General features: G+C 46.1%; 1 protein-coding gene across 7 annotated transcripts in view; it reads left to right on the plus strand.

Annotated features, from left to right (window-relative positions):
* LOC144132323 (uncharacterized) overlaps positions 1 to 18,932 on the plus strand; it is a 229,274-nt gene that overhangs the window by 65,789 nt on the left and 144,553 nt on the right. For 2 of the 7 annotated variants that reach the window (XR_013314780.1, XM_077664647.1), the window contains one exon: positions 9,871 to 12,544. The exons of the other annotated variants lie outside the window; for them this stretch is intronic. Coding sequence is in view for 1 of the 2 variants with exons in the window: in XM_077664647.1 (XP_077520773.1) it covers positions 9,871 to 9,890 (20 nt within the window). In the remaining variant the exon portion in view is untranslated. Of the gene's footprint in view, positions 1 to 9,870; positions 12,545 to 18,932 lie in introns of those variants that run through there. 7 annotated transcript variants of the gene reach the window in all.

Below are 18,932 nucleotides of genomic sequence, written 5' to 3' on the forward strand. Positions count from 1 at the left end.
CCGATAACATGGTGGCAAACTCATTTTTCATGGTTGGTTTAAACTAGATAATGGCATTCTTGTGATACGCATTGCACCTTGCTGGATTATAGTACACACTGCAGAAAGCCTTGAAAAAAAATTAACAAAATACAGGAACCAGGCATAAGGTGATTTAATGGATGACTTGCCTGAGTGGTGGTGTTATATGGTGAGATTTTTTTTTTGAAGAACACCAACTATTTTTCTCAACTTTCTGAAAGCTAGGATTTTCACAGTTATTACAAGAGCTCCAGTACATCTTGCATGCAAGCTACTTGGCGTATTTACTTTTTATAATAGCTGAACACAAAGTATAGAGCTCTAGCCTTTTATTTATTTATTCGTGTGAGACTTCTGTATTTATCTTGCATTTTTGGCAATTTGTTTAGTTTAGCGTTTTAAAATGAAAAAAAAAAAAACACTTATCTCAGACTTCGATGTAGTACGTTATATAGTACATGGTAATAAAAACGCTAACCCTGGATTTATCCACAGTTACTGGCACTGACAGGCGGGAGGATGCTCAAATCCTGAACACAGATACCTATATTTATTTCTCTTGGCACGAAATTGGTGCCCACACTGTTAACTTTTCACATTGCAAGCGCTACATGTAAAAGAATACCGTCCTAAAAACACATTTACAGCCGCCAGAAGTAGTTGAACAGCTTCAAATGTGTATTATATTTTGGTGAACAGTAATGGCCACACCAAGATTACATGGACACTGTTATCTGCATATCACAACTGCAAATCTTTATGAACTAACGGAACAATATGAAATTATTACATTAAAAAGTTAGTGTTAGTACGAAATAGGGTAGCAATGACTGGTATGATAGCATCAGGAGAATTAAACTGGGAGAGGTGTTAATTTTACAATTGAACTTTAATGAGCTAATGGTAACATTAAATTGTTCCAAGTATTCCTATATCACCTTTGAAAAGAGTGGGTTTAGCAGGCAGCAATTTTTTTTTAATGATAGCTAAACCCACTCGCTCGTCCTGTCTTCTCTCTTTATGTTGTCTTTTATGCGCATAACCTTTGATGGCATTTCAAGTTATACCAGTCATTGCAACAGACATACCAGCATTTAGGCTGATCTGTATTTTGAAAAGGTACAATTATCCTTACGCACAATAATGAGTACTCACCATAAGATGGCTCCACCTTCAAAGATGAAAGGCTAGCCTCTCCATTCCGACCCTTTCGCAGCCTCCTAGCAAACCGCTTTTGGCCATCAGCTCGGACCGCCTGAGGACGTCCATGGTTCTCATTATAATGTAATGCTGCGATGCAGACTCTGCTAGCAACATTAGTGAGTAGAAAGAGAAATTGAAATCCAGTGTTTGTTGGAAACCCATCTGGTCGGGTATGTTCATGGCGGAAATTCTCCAAGCGCCGACCAATCGTTTCAAAAATGACGTTCCGGCTCTCCTTACGGGGGCCTTGTTCACCTTGTGAACTTTGTTCACTTTGGGCCTTGTAAACAAGGCCCCCATAAAAGCGGGGCCGAAACGTCATTTTTAAAACGAATGGTCGGCGTTTGAATTTCCGCCAGAAAGAGAAATTGCATTAGCAAGGCATTACACATAAAAACTGAAGAAACCCTGACTGAGTATTGTGTGGGTGTCTGCCCCAATCTGGCAAATATTACAACATACAGTAAAGACAACCAATTGTACAATATAGCATGAAAAGTATTCCAAAATGTGTGCTAGTGCACAGAAATTTGACAGAATGTCACTGCTTGCATCAGTGAATAAAGCATAGCACTAACCTAGCTCGCATTCCAGCATAATTGGTTTATCAGGCTATGAAAAGCTTCACAACCAAACGTCTGCTCCTTTGTGGAAAGCTGCGCCATGTCCTTCAACAGCAATGGGGCCTCTACAACTTCACAGAGCTTGCGGTGGGCATCTGATCCTTAAAAACAAGGAAATTCAAATGATGAGCCTTCAAAAAGTACCAATGCTTTCTATTACTTACCTTCATCCAGCCAGAGTCTTTCATCTTTCGCCATGGACACACTGGGGAAAGATTGACGAATCATGCTGATGCACGTTTATCACATGCCTTGTGAGTGAACTCCACTTAGGAACAATTTGTTCTGTGTGTCCATCACTTGAAGCTGCAGACCAATACAAATGGTTCACAGCAGCACGGGCCCATTTTTTGAGGACTTCTACGCCACGGCGCTTTGAAGCTGCAAGAAGCTTTTTTCTTACTCCTGAAATGAAATATAACGAAACAGAAACTTTGGTCTCAAACTCCCATGTTATGATAAGGGTCGCTGAAATGTTCTTGCCTTTTCCCATGGGCCAACAATCGAAAAGGTGCATTATCTCAGGATATTCTTTTCTGAGAAGGGCTCGTATGGCATTGTGTCTGTCGGTTATTATTCTGCTGATACGGCAGTTGTTTCCTAGCAGAAATTGTAGACCTCTTTTTAAGCCAACCACTTCCATCTGCACACTGTTGCTCACCTCATTCACCTGTAACATAGATATACATTAGTGAATACTAAAAGCAGACATTTTAAATTTGCTAGGCATAAAATGAAACAAACCTGCACAAGCTCAGTGTGTAAGATGACATCCTGCTCAGCATCATTGAATGTGTACGTCAAGTACTTTGCATTGAATCCTGGGGAGTCGAATTGGCCATCCCCCATTAAACTCAGAGGCTTCTTTGATGCTTCAGTGAGATGGGCATTCTGTTCATCTGTCCACACCTATATAAAAACGTTGCTTTGCACTTGTCCTCCGCATAACTAATAATATTGAACACATCTGAATCTGGCTTACCTTTCGCACAGAGGGGAACAATACACACTTCTGTATTTTGAAGAATAGGTCTCCAGACGTTGCAACTCCAATGCATGAAAGCAGTCGAAGTGATTTTTCGGGGTTCGAGCCTGTGAACAATATAGCCCCTAGGGAGAATAATGACCACAAATCATTTGTAAGAACGGCCATATTGGAAATGTTGAAGTGCTTGGTTTATGTTTTATGGTGGTTTAACATCCGAAAGCGACTCAGGCTATGAGGGACGCCGTAGTGAAGGGCTCTGGACATTTTGACCACCTGTGGTTCTTTAACGTGCATTGACATCGCACAGCACACGGGCCTCTACAATTGCACCTCCATCGAAATTCGACCACAGAAGCAGGGATCGAACCCCCATTTTTCGGGTCAACAGCCAAGCGTTACAACCACTCGGCCACCACGGCGGCAATTATGAAGTGCAACTGTATCAAGGATTGTGAGGAAAATGTGTGTTGACCAAATAACATATTGGTACAAATCAGTGCTGCAACAATGTCAGAGAAGATCAGACAGTGTACACTAATTTACCAGGTAAAACCAGGTGTTTTTCTTTGTAGATTGTGAAATGGTATTTTATAAGAATGTGTATAGGCCAATTGAAAGTACATCAAAGCTTCTTGCTTGCAATACTTTTTGCTGCCAAAATATAGCCATAAGCAGAGATTTAGAAGAGCGAGTTCACGGGCTAGTTGGTACTTTTGCATGGTGGTGGAACAGCGCAAGGGACGAAACACAGCGCACGTGTCTTTGTTTCTTCCTCCTGTGTTTCGTCCCTTGAGCTGTTTCACAACCATGTACAAGCAGAGATTACTATAAAATATATATTGCTGCTGATTGTATATAAATGCCTTATCATGCAAATTAAAAGTTAGCTCAGCAATTATGAGGCACTTCAACAAAAATTTTAGAATAAAAGAGTTGATTATAGCAACTGCCACCTTTAGAAAATTTCATGTCATGAAAATACGTATCTATTATATTGTACGACGAACTGGGGTACATGAACTGCCTATCCCATGCATGCACCTATTGTAATCAGAACTATACTAGTGCTCATTCCAGTCACAGCATATACTAACCATAATTATGCAATGATCAAGACTTATTGTAATTACCTTCATAAAACAAAACTACCAGTTAAATCTGAGATATGCCCGTGGATTCTAAATTACTGTAATTGAAAACAATGGCCATTACAAAAAATATTAAGCTCAACAGAGATACCATATTAAATTAGCAACGATCAAAAGATGCTGCCCCCATAATACTTTATTCACATACCAGCTAGAAGGATGTTCCCAGCAGCCTTCCTGTGAAGGGATGGCTGACTCTGCCATGACCACACATGCTCAAATGGGCAGATTGCTGTGACTTGCACCAGGCTACCAGACCTCTTCACTTCAGTAGAGCACTGAGCCAAGCATGTCCTGCAGGGTCCAAGGAGCTCTACGAGACAGCTCTCAAAGACGATATATTTTGGCTCTGATAGAACATCAGTGGCCGTAGCTCCAGTTGGGCTGCAAGAATGTAATGAAACATAAATTTGTGAAACAAGCAAAAGAAAAAAAAGCTGATTGCACAATATACACACTTGCTAATTTCTGATAATGCAAAACTTTCATCGTTTGCATCAAGCTCAGCAGTTGACACACTGTCGGCATTGCTCTCATCACTGGCTTCACTCCAGGAATCACTCTCATCGAGGTATGATGCAGGCATATATCTGGCACCATATCTATGCTGGGCGTAGAGCATCGGTTCACATTCTTCGAGCCTGTCTCATCAGTTTGCACACCTTCAACAAGAAAAAACTGTCATGTCTCAAGTAAAAGTAGCTAAAACTGCCAACATATTACCACAGTGCCTCAGTAGACTGCCTGTCATTGTTCCCTTGTTGCATGTGGCCTTTGGTAAGTCCACCTGAATATACTTGGAAGACTTGGAGGTTGCTGAGTGACCACACGCAGAACAAGTGAACTCTACCTCCATCTGGACATATTCATCTGCAAAAAAAAATTAAACACTTAACAGTTCATTGGATAATTATGCACTGAAGGAATGCTATATGTGCCACTAGGCACACACGGAAACTCCGGATTAGTTTTCACAACCTGGAGGTCTCTGAACTGTCCACAAAATTCTTTGTTTATACTCCACTGGATGGCATGGTTTGGTTTTATGGGTTTAACGTATATAACAAAAGAAGAGTACGGAAGGTTTGTAAAACCTAGTTCAAGAAATGAGGCGCCAAAACGGGCAAATAACGTTCTAGCAAGGCTTCTATCATGTACCTAACGCTAATGCTCTTGCGAGCCGCGGCAGCGTACCGCTGCAGGTGTACTCCTACAGCGACAGTACACTGTAGTCTATTCATACGACTTACCATGACTTGGTGACACTGCGGCGTTACTGATAACACCGAGGGCGGTATCTGGGCAGTTTTCGGGCGCGATCGGCGTGGCGACGATTGCCGGAGACGAGCTCGCAGCAGCAGACGCCCTCAAGGCGTTATTCACGATCTAAAATAAAAATAATACATCGCGATAAAGGTTTCTGTGGCGCCCCACTGCGATATCAGGTGTCAATCATAAAGCATACTCACCTCTATACGCCGACGCTTCTCGAAGGCTGGCCGAAGGTTCTGAATGCTGCGCTTGCAGTGAGCGAAAACAAGGAATTGCTTCCGGTTTCAAAAGCCGTTTCAGCTGCCTGCACGGCAGACTTGCAGCAAAGTCGATGTCGCGCACAAAGTCCTCCGACGTGAAGTGCGCCGAACAAAGCACGCTTGCCTTGCTCGGCTCCCATCGGTCTCGCTTCAGCGCCAGGACCCATAACTTGCGCAGCTTATCGCACTTTGGAAAACGATGAAGGCTGATGCCCGGAACAGAGTGCGTGTTGGAGCAACCAACAGCGACGCACTGTGTTGGCATGATGACAGCAGTTAAGTCCAAAGCACTTAGCAGCGAGACGCACCACGAAACAACAGCATGCGAAGGGACGCTCGTCTGCGAGGCTCGCCGCTCCGGCATCGGTGTGTCGGCCGTTTCGACGTCTTAAACGTGCGTAATTTCCGGTCTTCCTTTTAGTTGCTTAGCCCGACGCTAGAGTGCTGCGTCGTCTGCTATGAAAATTTTTAAGCGCCCCTAATTAAAACATGGCATGCTTTACAGCCTTCACATTGAAAATAAATAACGGTCGTTGCATGGATGTTATATTGGGGGCACAATTAGTCGGCTCGAAATTCCGGTCAAGTAGGCCTTTAAGGCTGCTGTACAGATTTGTGAGGAAGATGCTTTGCTTGTTCCCTACGTGGTCGTTCGGTATGATCTCGATCGTGAGGTGTTCTAGATAGGAGGCTGTGTGGCGGATGTCATCGCGAATGTACAGGATCTTTTTTCCAATCAGTAAAACGACGCCTCTGCCTTGCTCGTTTCTGTGGGCTTCGGCCTTATAGCCCGTATAGGCCAGTTCGGTTGTGAGTGTTTCTTGTAGCATAATGACGTGTGGCTTCTCGGTTTCTGATTTGACCAGCTGCAGGAGGACCGCCTTTTTCGAGGCGATCCCCCTGCAGTTCCATTGCCAGACGCAGAGATTTCGTGTCTTATTTGTCACTGCCATGTTGACCATTGTAGCCCCCTTCGCTTGCAGTGAGACCGTCGCGAGGTGGGCCTTGCGCAGCGATGTGTTGTGAACCCATCCTCTCCATTGCCGGTACTACCGTGTTGTTTAGATACATTTCCATTTTCGGTACTCATGTGCTAAATATGTCCAATTTCTCGTTCATGCGCGCCATGGTCTCGTGCATTAGCCTCATATTATCGCTCATGGCGTTGATGGCGTTCTTAACGTCTGATCGCACGGGCATTCGCTTCTTAGGAGGTGGGCATTTTTCGCGTTTGTCTTCCTGTCTCTCAATCTCAACGAGTTGGGGAGTTTCAATACCGGTTGAGGGCTCGGGAGTGCGCGATGGTCTACTGCTGTTCGCTTTACCTATTTCAGTCTATTCGAGTGTTAGCTTAGTATAAGCGGCTTTTAGCTCTCTCAGTTCCTGTTCTAACATAGCTATCCGCTCTTTATCCGGGTTGCGGGACTCACTTTTCCTTGGAGTGGTCGTCGTAGCCCCTGTGACCTTGTCTGCCCACGTGCCATCGCCGCCGTTGTTCATTCCCCCCAAGCGCACCTTTGATCTTGAACGACTCCTGCTTGTCCTCGCAGGTGGTCGGCTCCTTGATCGAGAGCGGGAGCGGCTGCATGCCGGCGTCCTTGACGCAGATCAGCCACGTTCCGCATGTTGCTTTTCTTCGTCCAGCTGTGCCTTCACTTGTTGCTCCAGTCGCGCTCGTTGTCGTTGTGCGCGTACTATGTGTGGAGTGAAGTACCGTTACCTACACACCTTGGCCGCTGTCGCTTGCAAGCCCCCGCACAGCTTGCATTTCGGATCGCACACGTGGGATGGGGTGGGGTTAGGAATTCCACAGCCCCTGCATTCGATGGATCCCGGCTCGGGGCAAACGTCTGCACGATGTCCGAGTTTGCCGCATACGAAGCATATGTCCACTTGTTTGCGATATAAGTAGCAGGGTACCAGTGTGGGTCCATATCTGACGAAGTTTGGGACGCGAAGTCCATCGAACACAATGATCACCAATCCTGAGTTCTTGATTCTTTTCACTGCTAGTGCCAGGGGGTTATGGTCATTCACGATGTTTCTTTCAATCGTCCTGTGATCATCGGCAGCGTCGATGTATCTGATTACCCCTTTGCAGGTGTCGCTTGGGGCAGTTTCATAAGCGCTGACTGTGTACTCTTTGTCGGCTATTCCGATAGCCCTTACGGCCGCATACTTGTCTGCATTTTCTCGAAAGGGCGTACTCGCCACCATGATGTTCTGCGTAATATTGGGACATACAATGTCCTCCATGGTCTGCCCTGGATCAAGTCCTACTGCTGCCATGAGGGCTTTGCTCACTAAGGTAGGTCCGATCTTTTGCACAAAAGTTCAAGCCGCCCTTTGGGGGAACCACTATCTTGCGGTAGGGGTGGCATGCGTGAGGCTCTTATCACCCGGTTCATAATGTTAGGAGGCGTGCGAGAAGAGCTCACCTGCCCGCCTCTTGTATGTTGTGCTTGCTGTGAAAGTTGCGCAGTGGCTTTGGCGCGTTCCTTCTTCGTTTTCCGGCTGGTCACCACTTTCCAGCCAGTCTCGTCCTCTTGTCCATTAGCTATTGCTAAAGTAGTCGGCGTTGTTGGTAAATCCTCCGCGGAGCTATCCATTTCTTCGGTAGAAATTGCCATTCTCTTCGTGTCGCGCCCGGCGTCTCGCCGAGCTGGCGCGTTCCTGGGCCGGCGCGCAGCGGTAGCCTAGCGTCTGGCATACACGCTTAGGCTCAGTTCGGCGGTGGCGTGGACGCGGTAGAAAAGTGTTTGTAGATTCTTCAGAAATGATGGCCCACCTCAAAATCGGGTATCCACGGGTTCCTTGGTTAACTTCACGCAACTGCTGGTGGAAGAATTTCGGCGAAATTCGGTAGAAATCGCTGCGGAGTCATGTGAAGTTGACGAAGCCGATGGGAGTACGTCCACACCATTGTAAAGCCATGAAAACACTGCTAAGGTGTGCAAATCTTTTGCCAGAAAGCAGCCAAACCACATGAAAGCCAAATCAGTTAACATTACATGTTTATTTTCAATAAAAAAGTTACATTAGAGAGAGAGAGAGAATGAAAAGGAAACGCAGGGAGGTTAATCAGATGTGAGTCTCCGGTTTGCTACCCTACACTGGGGATGGGGTATAGGGGTTAGAAAGATGACAGAGAGGAAAATGCAAAAAAAAAAGGAACGTGCACACATGGAGACACACACACACAAGGCGTTCCAGTTAAAGTCTTTCACACAGGCCGGTAGATTGTAAGAAGCGCAAAAGCGCTTGCACGGCCTTCTGCGACGATAGGTCCTTTCGATGTAGAATTCTTTTTTCGGATAGCGGTTGGTCGTCCAGTTGGTCAAGTTCGTGGCTAAGGCATGTCCTCTGTGGACTGTACTGCGGGCAGGAGCACAATATATGGTCACCAGGTCGACGACGTTATCGATCGATGATCGACCGCGTCGGAAGCCCGCCATGGCATCTGGGTAGGTGTTGTGGTACTCCAAGTACCACTCCAGGCGTCCTAGGACCATCCTCTCCATTACTTTGCCCACACAGCTCGCCATAGCGATCGGGCAATATGATGAGAGCTCCAACGGCGAGTTGCCAGGCTTCAGCAGTGGAACAAGGCGACTTGTCTTCCAGGTTGTTGGTAGCGTGCCATTTCTCCAAGATTCATTGTACTCCTCAAGAAGAACTCCTCTCGCTCGCTCTTCCAGGTGACACAGAGCTCGGTAGGAAATTCCGTCAGGTCCTGGCGCTGATGTGCGGCTACACAAAGCTAATGCTGCCTTAAGTTCGTGGATCAAGAATGGTAGATCCAACCGGAAATCACGTGGTGGCGGGTAGCTGCTCGAAGGCGATGGAATGTTGGTAGCTGTGAGTTGGCCGGATAATCTGGCGCAGAAATCCTCTGCCACGTCAATCTCCGATCTCTTTTGAGAGAGGGCAAGCACCTTGAATGGGAATCGCTGTACGGGAAGTGTCCGCAGCCCGCGCACCGTTCTCCATAGTTGCGAGAAAGGCTTGCGTGGATCTAGCGACTTAAGAAGGCAGCATATCCGCTGGTCATTGAAAGCGTGTTTCCCTTTTTTGCCCAGCCATGAAAACTGGGCAAAAAGTAAAAAATATCTTGCGCAAACACTACACCCATGCACTATCAAATGGCACCAAGTAGGTAATGAGAAGGAAATTGAATTTTTAGCTTGACCCAAAGATAGCGACATCTGTTTAACAGGCAGCTGAAATGCAACTGCTCTGTAAATGGTGCGAAGTCAGCAAATGTTTTGTACTGTATTTTGTTCTTTGGAATGGCACAGTATTTGCAAATGGCCTGGAATAATTTGCAAATGAAATTTCAACTTGTGTTTTTTCAGTGTCAACACCTGCAGAGTGATGTGACAAAAAAGGCGAGTTCATCTGAAGCACGAAAATTTCTGTAATACACCTCCTTGTTATCTTCTCATTCGAACTCTTTAGGCTGCTTAGTACAGGTTACACTTCTTTAAAGTAATGAAGTAGCAATAGTACTGCACTTTTTATGTCTCATATGGCCTCAACATGCTTTATATGTCCCAGTCACCTTTCTTTGGCTGTACTGGAAACCAAACCATTCAAAAAAATTCATTTATTCATTATTACTGGGCACAAGTCGATTTCACTTGCTGATCCATGTTTACTATTGTGCATTATTCCAAATACCATACTACTAATATTTGGCATTTCAACATCCTTAAAAAACAAACTACAGCTACGTCAACACAATATGGCCACCAAACAAGCTACATTTACCAGCAATTGCCTGTAGGCAACCAATTTCCACGTTATCAATAAAGGTCAGCAACAACCATTTAAATGCAGTGCTGGAACCTGCCGGAAAACGTTTATAGTAAACAATAAAAAATTAGTTTTAGTACAATATGTCGTCACAACTTAAGTTTTTAAAAATGAACCATTCCTTAGGTTCTATAAAAGACCTTCAGTCTCATGGCCCATTTTAAGTGGTTTGCTCTGTTTAGCTTAATAACTAGCTTCGGCACTTATGCACCAAATGTATTCGAAAGGGCAATGTCCAGTGCTTCAAACTTTAGCATAGCAGCAACACACAAAGCTTTACTGGTACCTTGTTCTTGTGACAGCTGATTGTCCGTAATCAAGTTGCTTGTAACCCCCAGCACTGCAATTCAAAAAACAAGCAAAGAACATTGAAAATAGCTCCATATCAACTTCCTCCAAAGGAAGTTGATATGCTTGTCTGTCAGGTCGCACCACTCAAGATAATGTCTGCGATGGCGCGGAAGATCCCCGCAGGCCACACGCAAGCAATTCTTGTAACAGCGGGAATGGCACCACCATTTTGAAGAAAGGATGCGGCACATCCTGCAGCTATGGCTCTTGGACAACGGCAGCCCACCACACAAAAGTTGAAGTTCCAAAGGACAAATTCCACGCTTGGCATGCCAGGAGGCCAAGCACGCCTTGCGCCTTGTACTGGCATTCGTATTGGATCCAAAGTGGCTCCCGTCCTCAGTGATATCTTCCTTTCTCGAGTTGACTCTCATATTGAAAAGAATCTGAGTGGCCTTGCAGAAAATTATTCTCAGGTATGTCAATGACTATCTGGTGTTTGTTGACAGACATGAATTTACAAGTAGGGAGGGGGACATAATTAAGATTTTTGAAGAATATGGGTGTGGACTGCAGTTTACCTTCGAAACTCCTACAAATGGTTGCCTGCAGCTTCTTGACATGAAACTTCATTTTATGCAGGATCATGTGTGCTGGATGAAACATCCGAGGTCAGTGAAACCTCTCTTAAATTTTAAGTCAAGTCATTCAAAAATTGTGAAGTGTGGCATTGCTGTGTCCTGTTTAGGACCGTCTTTGCTCAAGTCATGTCTTCACGAAATGAAAGCTTCTGTGAGCAAGTGAACAGAGTAAGATTGGCTGGCTTTCCAGAGGATGGGTTTCTAGCTTCTAGCAAGGTGCTCATAAAAGTTAGATTTCAATAGGTCACTTCTTACAGGTTGAGAGGAGGAGAAAAAAAAAATATTGCAGTTATTCCTTATGTTCATCGGTTTTCTCATCAACTAAAAAATGTGGGTAACAGATATGGGGTTAATGTTCTCTTCTCTACCCATCAAAAAGTAGTGTTTGTACGAAGGTTGCTGCGCTCTAGCAGCGGCGTACGTGATAAAAGTAAGCAGTGCACCATGAACCATGGGAACCGATATGCCAGATGTGCAGGAGTGGTGTATCGCACTCGCTTCTCTTGTAGCCGGACCTATATCGGTCAAACGGGCCGCTGCCTTAACGTGCGCATGCAAGAGCATTTATTGTCCTTGAAAAAGTTGCCTTCATCCAATCTCGCTAAGCACTGCTCGAAATGCAGTAGTTGCAAGCCTTTGCTTGATCAAACTAAAATTTAGTTTCGACACCCTAATCAGCTAACCAGAGAGGTTCCAGAGGTCTATCACATCCGTAAGAATCAGCAGACGTATTTCCGACCCCGTGGTGGTTCTGCATGAAAAGGAGTTTTCTTATCTTGACGCGTCTGCATGAGCACTTATCCTGATGCACCTGCGTGAAGCCTTTTGTTTGTGGTTTTTCTCTCTTTTTGTGTGTTTCTTGAATAAACTCCCGGTTGCAAGTAAGCGGTTGTGTTGTTTGGTCTTGCTTGTCCGTTGTCCTGAGTGCGCTTTATATATTTTTACAAGATACTATATCAACCAGCTCAAATGTCGATTCTGCTTCAATACACGATGTAAGCTTAATGCCTCAGGAGTGAGGGAACAAGACTACTGCTGCGAACCGACACCAGAACAGAACTGCGAGCCGTGGCTGCACGAGTCACCTTGGTTTTTAGGTGCTGATATGGTATAGCGCCCATGGGGGTGGAGAGAATGTCGGAGAGCTCGCCGGCAACATCAGGAGGAAGGCTCGAGGCGACATGGTAGTAGCGCGTCGTCTCCAAGCTGATGCGGGAAAGGCAAAATTGTGCCTCGATCTGGTGGAACCAAATTTGTGGGTTCTGGGTCCAGAAAGGTGGGAGGCGAACCTGCAGTGATGAGACATCCTGCAGACGTGAGTCCTGTTCCGTGGATGCTACGGGATCGGTCATTGCTCATCCTAGGTCACCAGTTGTAGCCTTAACGCCTAAGGAGCGAAGAAACAAGACCAATGCTGTGAACCTACACCAGAACAGAACTGTGAGCCGTGGCTGCACGTGCCACGGCCAGGCGCCGTCTTTATTTTCTTCGCCGGGTGGCACGCGCTACCCGGGTTCCCGGCGCCACCCAAGAGAGGGCGCTACAATGACATTGTTTTGGAGGAAGAAATGCAAGTCAAGCAACTGTGTTTTCTTTTGTGTATACTGGACACATCAATGTGAGTTCCCTGTCAAAAAAAATTTTTTGAGGCCATTTGTATATCTGACCCCGAAATCCTGCTGTAGAATGCAATAATTGGCAAAATGGTTGCACAATGTAAAAAGTTACCTTCTTGAGCTAGTCTGTGTATGTTCGTCAGGTAAAGGCACAGCACGACTGCGACAGGATGCAAGAAGTATGCAGACATGGCGCTGACTCATGACTGATGATGTTTATTGCTGTCACACAATAAGCAGGTGATAAACAAGCACCACCATTTTTTTTGTGACAGTTTGCCCGCTGGCAAAACATGTGACACTGCGTCAAAGATTGACTGCTAAGGGAAAAAACATCATCAGCATGACTACACCCACTGCAGGGCAGAGGCCTCTCCCATGTCTCTCCAATTAACTCTGTCCTTTGCCAGCTGAGCCCACCCCATGACTGCAAACTATGCCTAAAGACACATGTGAGACAAGTTGTGTCTCACAACTTGAAAAGAATAAGAGCTAGGGCCAGTGTGCGAGTAGCATACTGTGCTCTAAACCAACTGCAACTTGTTATGCCCTCGGGTTCGCGAATCCACTGAGCCAAGGGCTGGCTAGTGAAGACATAAATGGTGGTTTAATGAAAAGAAAACAAAAAGACATCGCAGAGACGAACGCATGCCCGTCGCACACGGAACACACAGGAGACGACTGTCACATGTGCGCACACATTGTCGCCAAAACACAAACAAACAAAACGCACTCTCTTTGGTCCTCATCCTATACCAGCCCCGCCATGAGCCGCAAGCCACGGTAGCCAGTGCAGGGGGTGCCACCAATTGGCTGGCGGAAAAGCTAACACTCGGCCGACTTGAAGTCTTAACGTTCTCGTTAAGGCAGCGCAGAAGATAGCTGTACAAGCACATGAAGGAAGAAGACAAGAAAAGCTGTTTCGAGGGATGTAGTCTTGTAGCCTGGCAGGTGCTGCTTGTTGCCTGCGTGGTCGCCTAACTGCCAAGGGCTCGTCGAGCTACTGCTCGGATCCGTCCGATGTCTCGTTGTTGCCTAGGTGCGATGTCTCACTTGTCGTGGACCACACCTTCAATTGCGAAACATGCGCCGTCGTTGCATATCTATTCCTAGTGTTCTTGTCGAGCTCCGCCACTTTGTGTCGGCAGGCAGCACTTCAGTTATCACTAGGGGACCTCGATACTTGGGTTATGTTTTAGTCGGCTGTCCAGTGTGTTGGGGTGCTGCTTTCAAAAACACTACTTCACCCACATCATACATCCCTGCACGGTAATGCCAGTTGTCATATGCTTGTTTACTTTTTACTTGTTCTTCTAGCAGGTGCTGCCGCACTGTTTCTTTTAGCACGTTTGGGTCCTTCCAACCATTGTCACTGTCCATTATTACAGTGCTAATTCATAAAAGACAGGCTTGTAGCCATGAAGCATCTCATAGGGTGTCTTGCCCGTGCTTTTGCTCACAGCATTTTTTTAAGCTGCACTCAATGTATTTGAGGTTGGCATCCCAATCCCGATGCTCTGGGTCCTTCATTGCCGTGGTGATCACAGGTAACACCGTGTGATTCACTCGTTGTGTTTGTCCGTTGGCCTGGGGGCGGTGTGACGAGTTTAGAACGTGTCGAACAGCCTGTGTTGCACAAAACTCCTTGAGATCTCTAGAATTGAAACAACTTTCTCGGTCTGTAATAATGGTCTGAGCAAGGCCTCTCTCGAGGATGAATTCTTCCGTTGTGCGCAGTACATGTTTCGTCGAGGTATCGCGAGTATGGAAGAGACGCACAAACTTCGTCATGTTGTCAACGATTAGTAGAAGGTGTTGGTTCCGTTTCTTGCTAAGGACGAATGAACCCATGTGGTACAGGTGCACAGTCTCAAAAGGGCGCTTACAAGGCAGAACAAAGGGGTTGAGGAGCCCTTCCTTCTTCCCACCAGGAACCTTATTGAAGATGCACTCAAAGCATTGTTAGATGTGCTTTCGCACGTAGTTGCGGATCCGAGGAAACCAAAAAGTCTTCTGAACCTTTGCCACAGTTCGGTCCACTGAAAAATGACCAAGCAGATCATGACATCGCACCACGACTGCCTTCGTCATACACTTTGGTAACACCAATTTCATTATCATTTCAGCATCTGTTTATATCATAAAGACAGTGCAGCCAATACATGCACGCTATTCCTTTTTTCATGCGTTCCCTTGCGCCGAACAAAATTTTTACCGCACTTGCCAAACCGATGCACGAGCGTTTAGTCTCCAGAGCGCAACAGACTCGCCACCAAGTGAAGCGTGAACCACGGCGGTTGCGCAGACTGAAAATGGTGCCATTCCTGACGAAGCAGAAAGCGCACGCCACCGAAGGCCAACTTTTCTGCACGTGCATGAAGCATAGAAAGCGCTTGTGGCAAGCAGTGATGGTAGCAGCACGGCTTCGCTGGTACCGGTGATAAGACGTATCGAAATGCGTCAGCCAAAAGTGCCAACTCCCCTTCGCTTCCTGCTGCGCATCATCTGACAGAGCGCACCGGCATGCAGTTTTTTCTAGTTTGGCCACCACTCGCGTGCTCCGTTTTATTTCTAGTGCACCTGTACACATAAGTGAGGGCATGGTTAGGCTATGTACACTGTTTCATGAAACAGCTTGATGAAGAAAACGGAAAATGGCCCGGAAGAGAACTTAATGCACAAGAGAACCTAAGAGAACCTAATGCACAACATTAAAAGCTTGCTGCAAGAACTAAAACGCACCTTTGCTTCCATACTGCTCATGAATATTTCCCAGTGGCAATAATGTGAAAGCCTTGCTGTGGGCTCCCTTGTGGATGTAGATGTTTTCCCCTGCAGACATCCATTTTATACCACCATGATTACAGACCGCTAAAATTCAGAAATTAGGTCACTTTGGTCAAACAATGAAGCTTTTAAAAACTTGAAAAAGCAAGCTAAAGATACCTAGCTTGAACAGCACAGGATTCCTTAATCTGGGTGCCGATCTAAAAACAATTAAAAACCAAAATAGATGGCAGCGTCAACAAATTCAAAACGGCCTGATGCGCAAAATGACCACCGGTGGCTGCATAGGCAGCCGACAAAATTAAAAGTTTATCTCAGACGTCACGCTTACACAATGCATTTTACGCAGAGATGAAGTGCTGTCCCTATGCAAAGCTGCAAGAATTACCACTTGCGAATAAACCATAGGAGAAGGAATTTGACGAAATAGCGTTAAACGGCTTTAAATTTGATAGAACATACATACTAGAGCTCTTAAGCAGCTTGCAGAAAGGTTCTCCACAAACTCTGCTCAGTGCTGCTTCTCTTCCTAGGATACAGGGAAACAGTGGCCTATTGCACTGCAGGTCTTGGCACTTAAGTACTTAAAAGCGGCAAGCCCTGAGGCCGCTCTTCCATAAAATATCTTTTGAGAAATGCAAACCAGCATGCATGAAGACATAAGGTTGCTTACCATTCGAGGTAGGTGCGTAGTAGTGCCAAGCTGCTCCACGTCTCCACATCACGGCAACGCTCGTGTTTTTCATTAAAGCCGACTTGAGGACTATGATTGCTACGCTACAAATATATTGTGGCACATGAACGTCTACATCATAACTTTGCCCATGCTTTCTGACTTCGAACCTTTAAAATGTGAGCGAGCGCCGGCTTTTATGCTAATCTAGAACAAAGAAACGCATTCGGCAGAGCCTCCAAAGGCTGCTTCTGCCCTAATACGTCATATACGGTACTTGGACAGCAGTGAATGAGCCTATGCAATTTTCCAGTTAAATATGTGCACTAAAAACACTTCAGCTCACCACGGTACCTCGAAAAGCGCGGTCAGAGGCGCAGTTCACGTCAGCCGCACAAGCACTCACACACACTGCAAGCGGGAAAATATCAAGAAAGGCCCGACAGTACCGGTGGCCGCCTAGCGGCAGGAACCTAGTTTCGATTTCGGTTTTCAATTAAGTTTATTGCACTTTTTGCGTAGGTCTTGCTTTTTATAATGTGTACGGAAGCTGGAATGTATTTGCAGCATCACCGCCGCGGTGGCTCAGCTGCTGACCCGAAAGACGCGGGTTCTATCCTGGCCGTGGTGGCGGACTTTTGGAAGGCGAAATTCTAGAGGCCCGTGTACTGTGCGATGTCAGTGCACATTAAAGAGAGCCCCATGTGGTCAAAATTTCCGGAGACCTTCACTACGGCATCCCTCATAGCCTGAGTCGCTCTGGGATGTAAAACCCCCATAAACCGTATTTGCAGCATCAGAGCAGCATACACAGTGATTGCCAACAGTTGCCAGTTATGGAAAATAAAAAATGATCAAATATTATATATTTCTTCATACTAAAATGTTAACATGAATTGGCTTACCATTTTTTTTTCGCTTTCACTCCAGCGGCTGTATTTTGATGGTGGCAAAATATTAAAAAAAATGTAGCCTATGCCGTCGTTGAAAGTGGAGGGGAGCATGAAGTGAATGGCAGGCAATGCGTAGCTAGCACATTCTAGTCTGACCCCTTCTCAAACAGGTCTCCCGGAATGCTCCCAACAAGTTGGGATGTTGCCTTCGGGTGGGGTTCCTTCTCTAGTTCAACACATTCAGCGGCAGTATTGTTGACACGGGACAAGAATCGTGCGGTTGTACGGTAGTGTTCGTGCGAACACGCGTAACATGGATCTGTGGCATGGACTCTGGCAGTGTTAGGTACTGTTTCATGGATGCGCCGTGTCTGATGTTTACCTGCAAGCTGTGGCGCATGCCTTCTCAGCCTCCCATCTGCACGCGTGTAATCCTGATGCCGCTGCATTCGAGCGATGAGGCCGCTCGGCTTACGTGCTGTGCTGGCATGTAACCCAAGCAACCTTCGCCTCACCGCCAAGTGACGCCTTTGAAGGCCCGCGCAGGGACATTGCCAGGGGATTCGTGGTGGAGTGGCTCAGAGAGGCAGTAGAGGGGCTGGAGGGTGCGGTGTTATGTATTTGATAGGCATAATGCCCCTAAAGTCTGTTTCATACATCAGATGCAACTGTGTGAACGGTACTGAAATAGTCCGCATGGGAAATTAAAGGGAGGCGAGTTACTCCGCGCGTGTTCTGTGGCTGAGTGGTCTAAGGCACGGGAAAGCGATGGCATGTCATCGGCAATACTAATGCATTTAATCAAGCTCATAACAAATGTATTATGTAATAGGCCTGCAGGCAAAACATTTACTATGTTTTGCTTACCATAAGCAATGCACTAATTTTTGGTCGCAGATGCAGACAGCACAAACAAGAGCGCTAGCTTTGACAGCGTTGCACGCACGTGATGTATGAAACTGAGTAGAGGCCTCTAGCATTGCTTTTCATAAAATTAAATGAATCAACAAAACGCATGCGGTGATTGAGAGCAACACATACTGAAAAGGGGGCCGAATGCGGACTGCAGTGTTTGATCGAAATGCTCGACAAATGTTTCTCCGGTCCACCTTCGGCTCCTCTTGGCGTTCCCACGGCCCGCACAGCATGCTTTCACTCACGGCACACCGGTTCCAAATTCAGCGCGTGGACGGAAATGTTCGCTTCAGGTTCTAGCAGTTCTAGCTCATGTTCTCTGCCTGGAGCACTGCGGTGCATGGACAGTGTGCGCGAGTTTGCCCAGAATGGGAGCTGAAAGTACTAAATGCCTAAAATGCCCGTTTTGGCCAGACTGGCAGGTGCGTTAACAAACGCTTGATGGAGCATGAAAACACCATGAAAAATGACCGCCTGTCTCACACAGGCTCCCACAACAGGCAGTGCCAATGCAGGCATGAAAAGGATAATGCAGAAAGGAGAACTAAAGGGGACCCCTTTGCCCAGGCGTCTTTCCAGTACAAAAAGTGCCAATGTGTTCCCGATTACAAGAACACGTGCATCCTGTTCCGACATAACAATTAATTAACACGCGAGGTAATGGAAGCTTTTTATATTCACCACAACGGCACAAAATGTATCAGCAGCCCTTCCATAACGTTATCCGAGAGGGAATTGAGCTATCTGACCTCCCACGTGCCTTCCAGATAACTTTTGTTGGTTGAT

This window comes from Amblyomma americanum, chromosome 5 (genome assembly GCF_052857255.1).
Source record: "Amblyomma americanum isolate KBUSLIRL-KWMA chromosome 5, ASM5285725v1, whole genome shotgun sequence".
Lineage (NCBI taxonomy): Eukaryota > Metazoa > Arthropoda > Arachnida > Ixodida > Ixodidae > Amblyomma > Amblyomma americanum.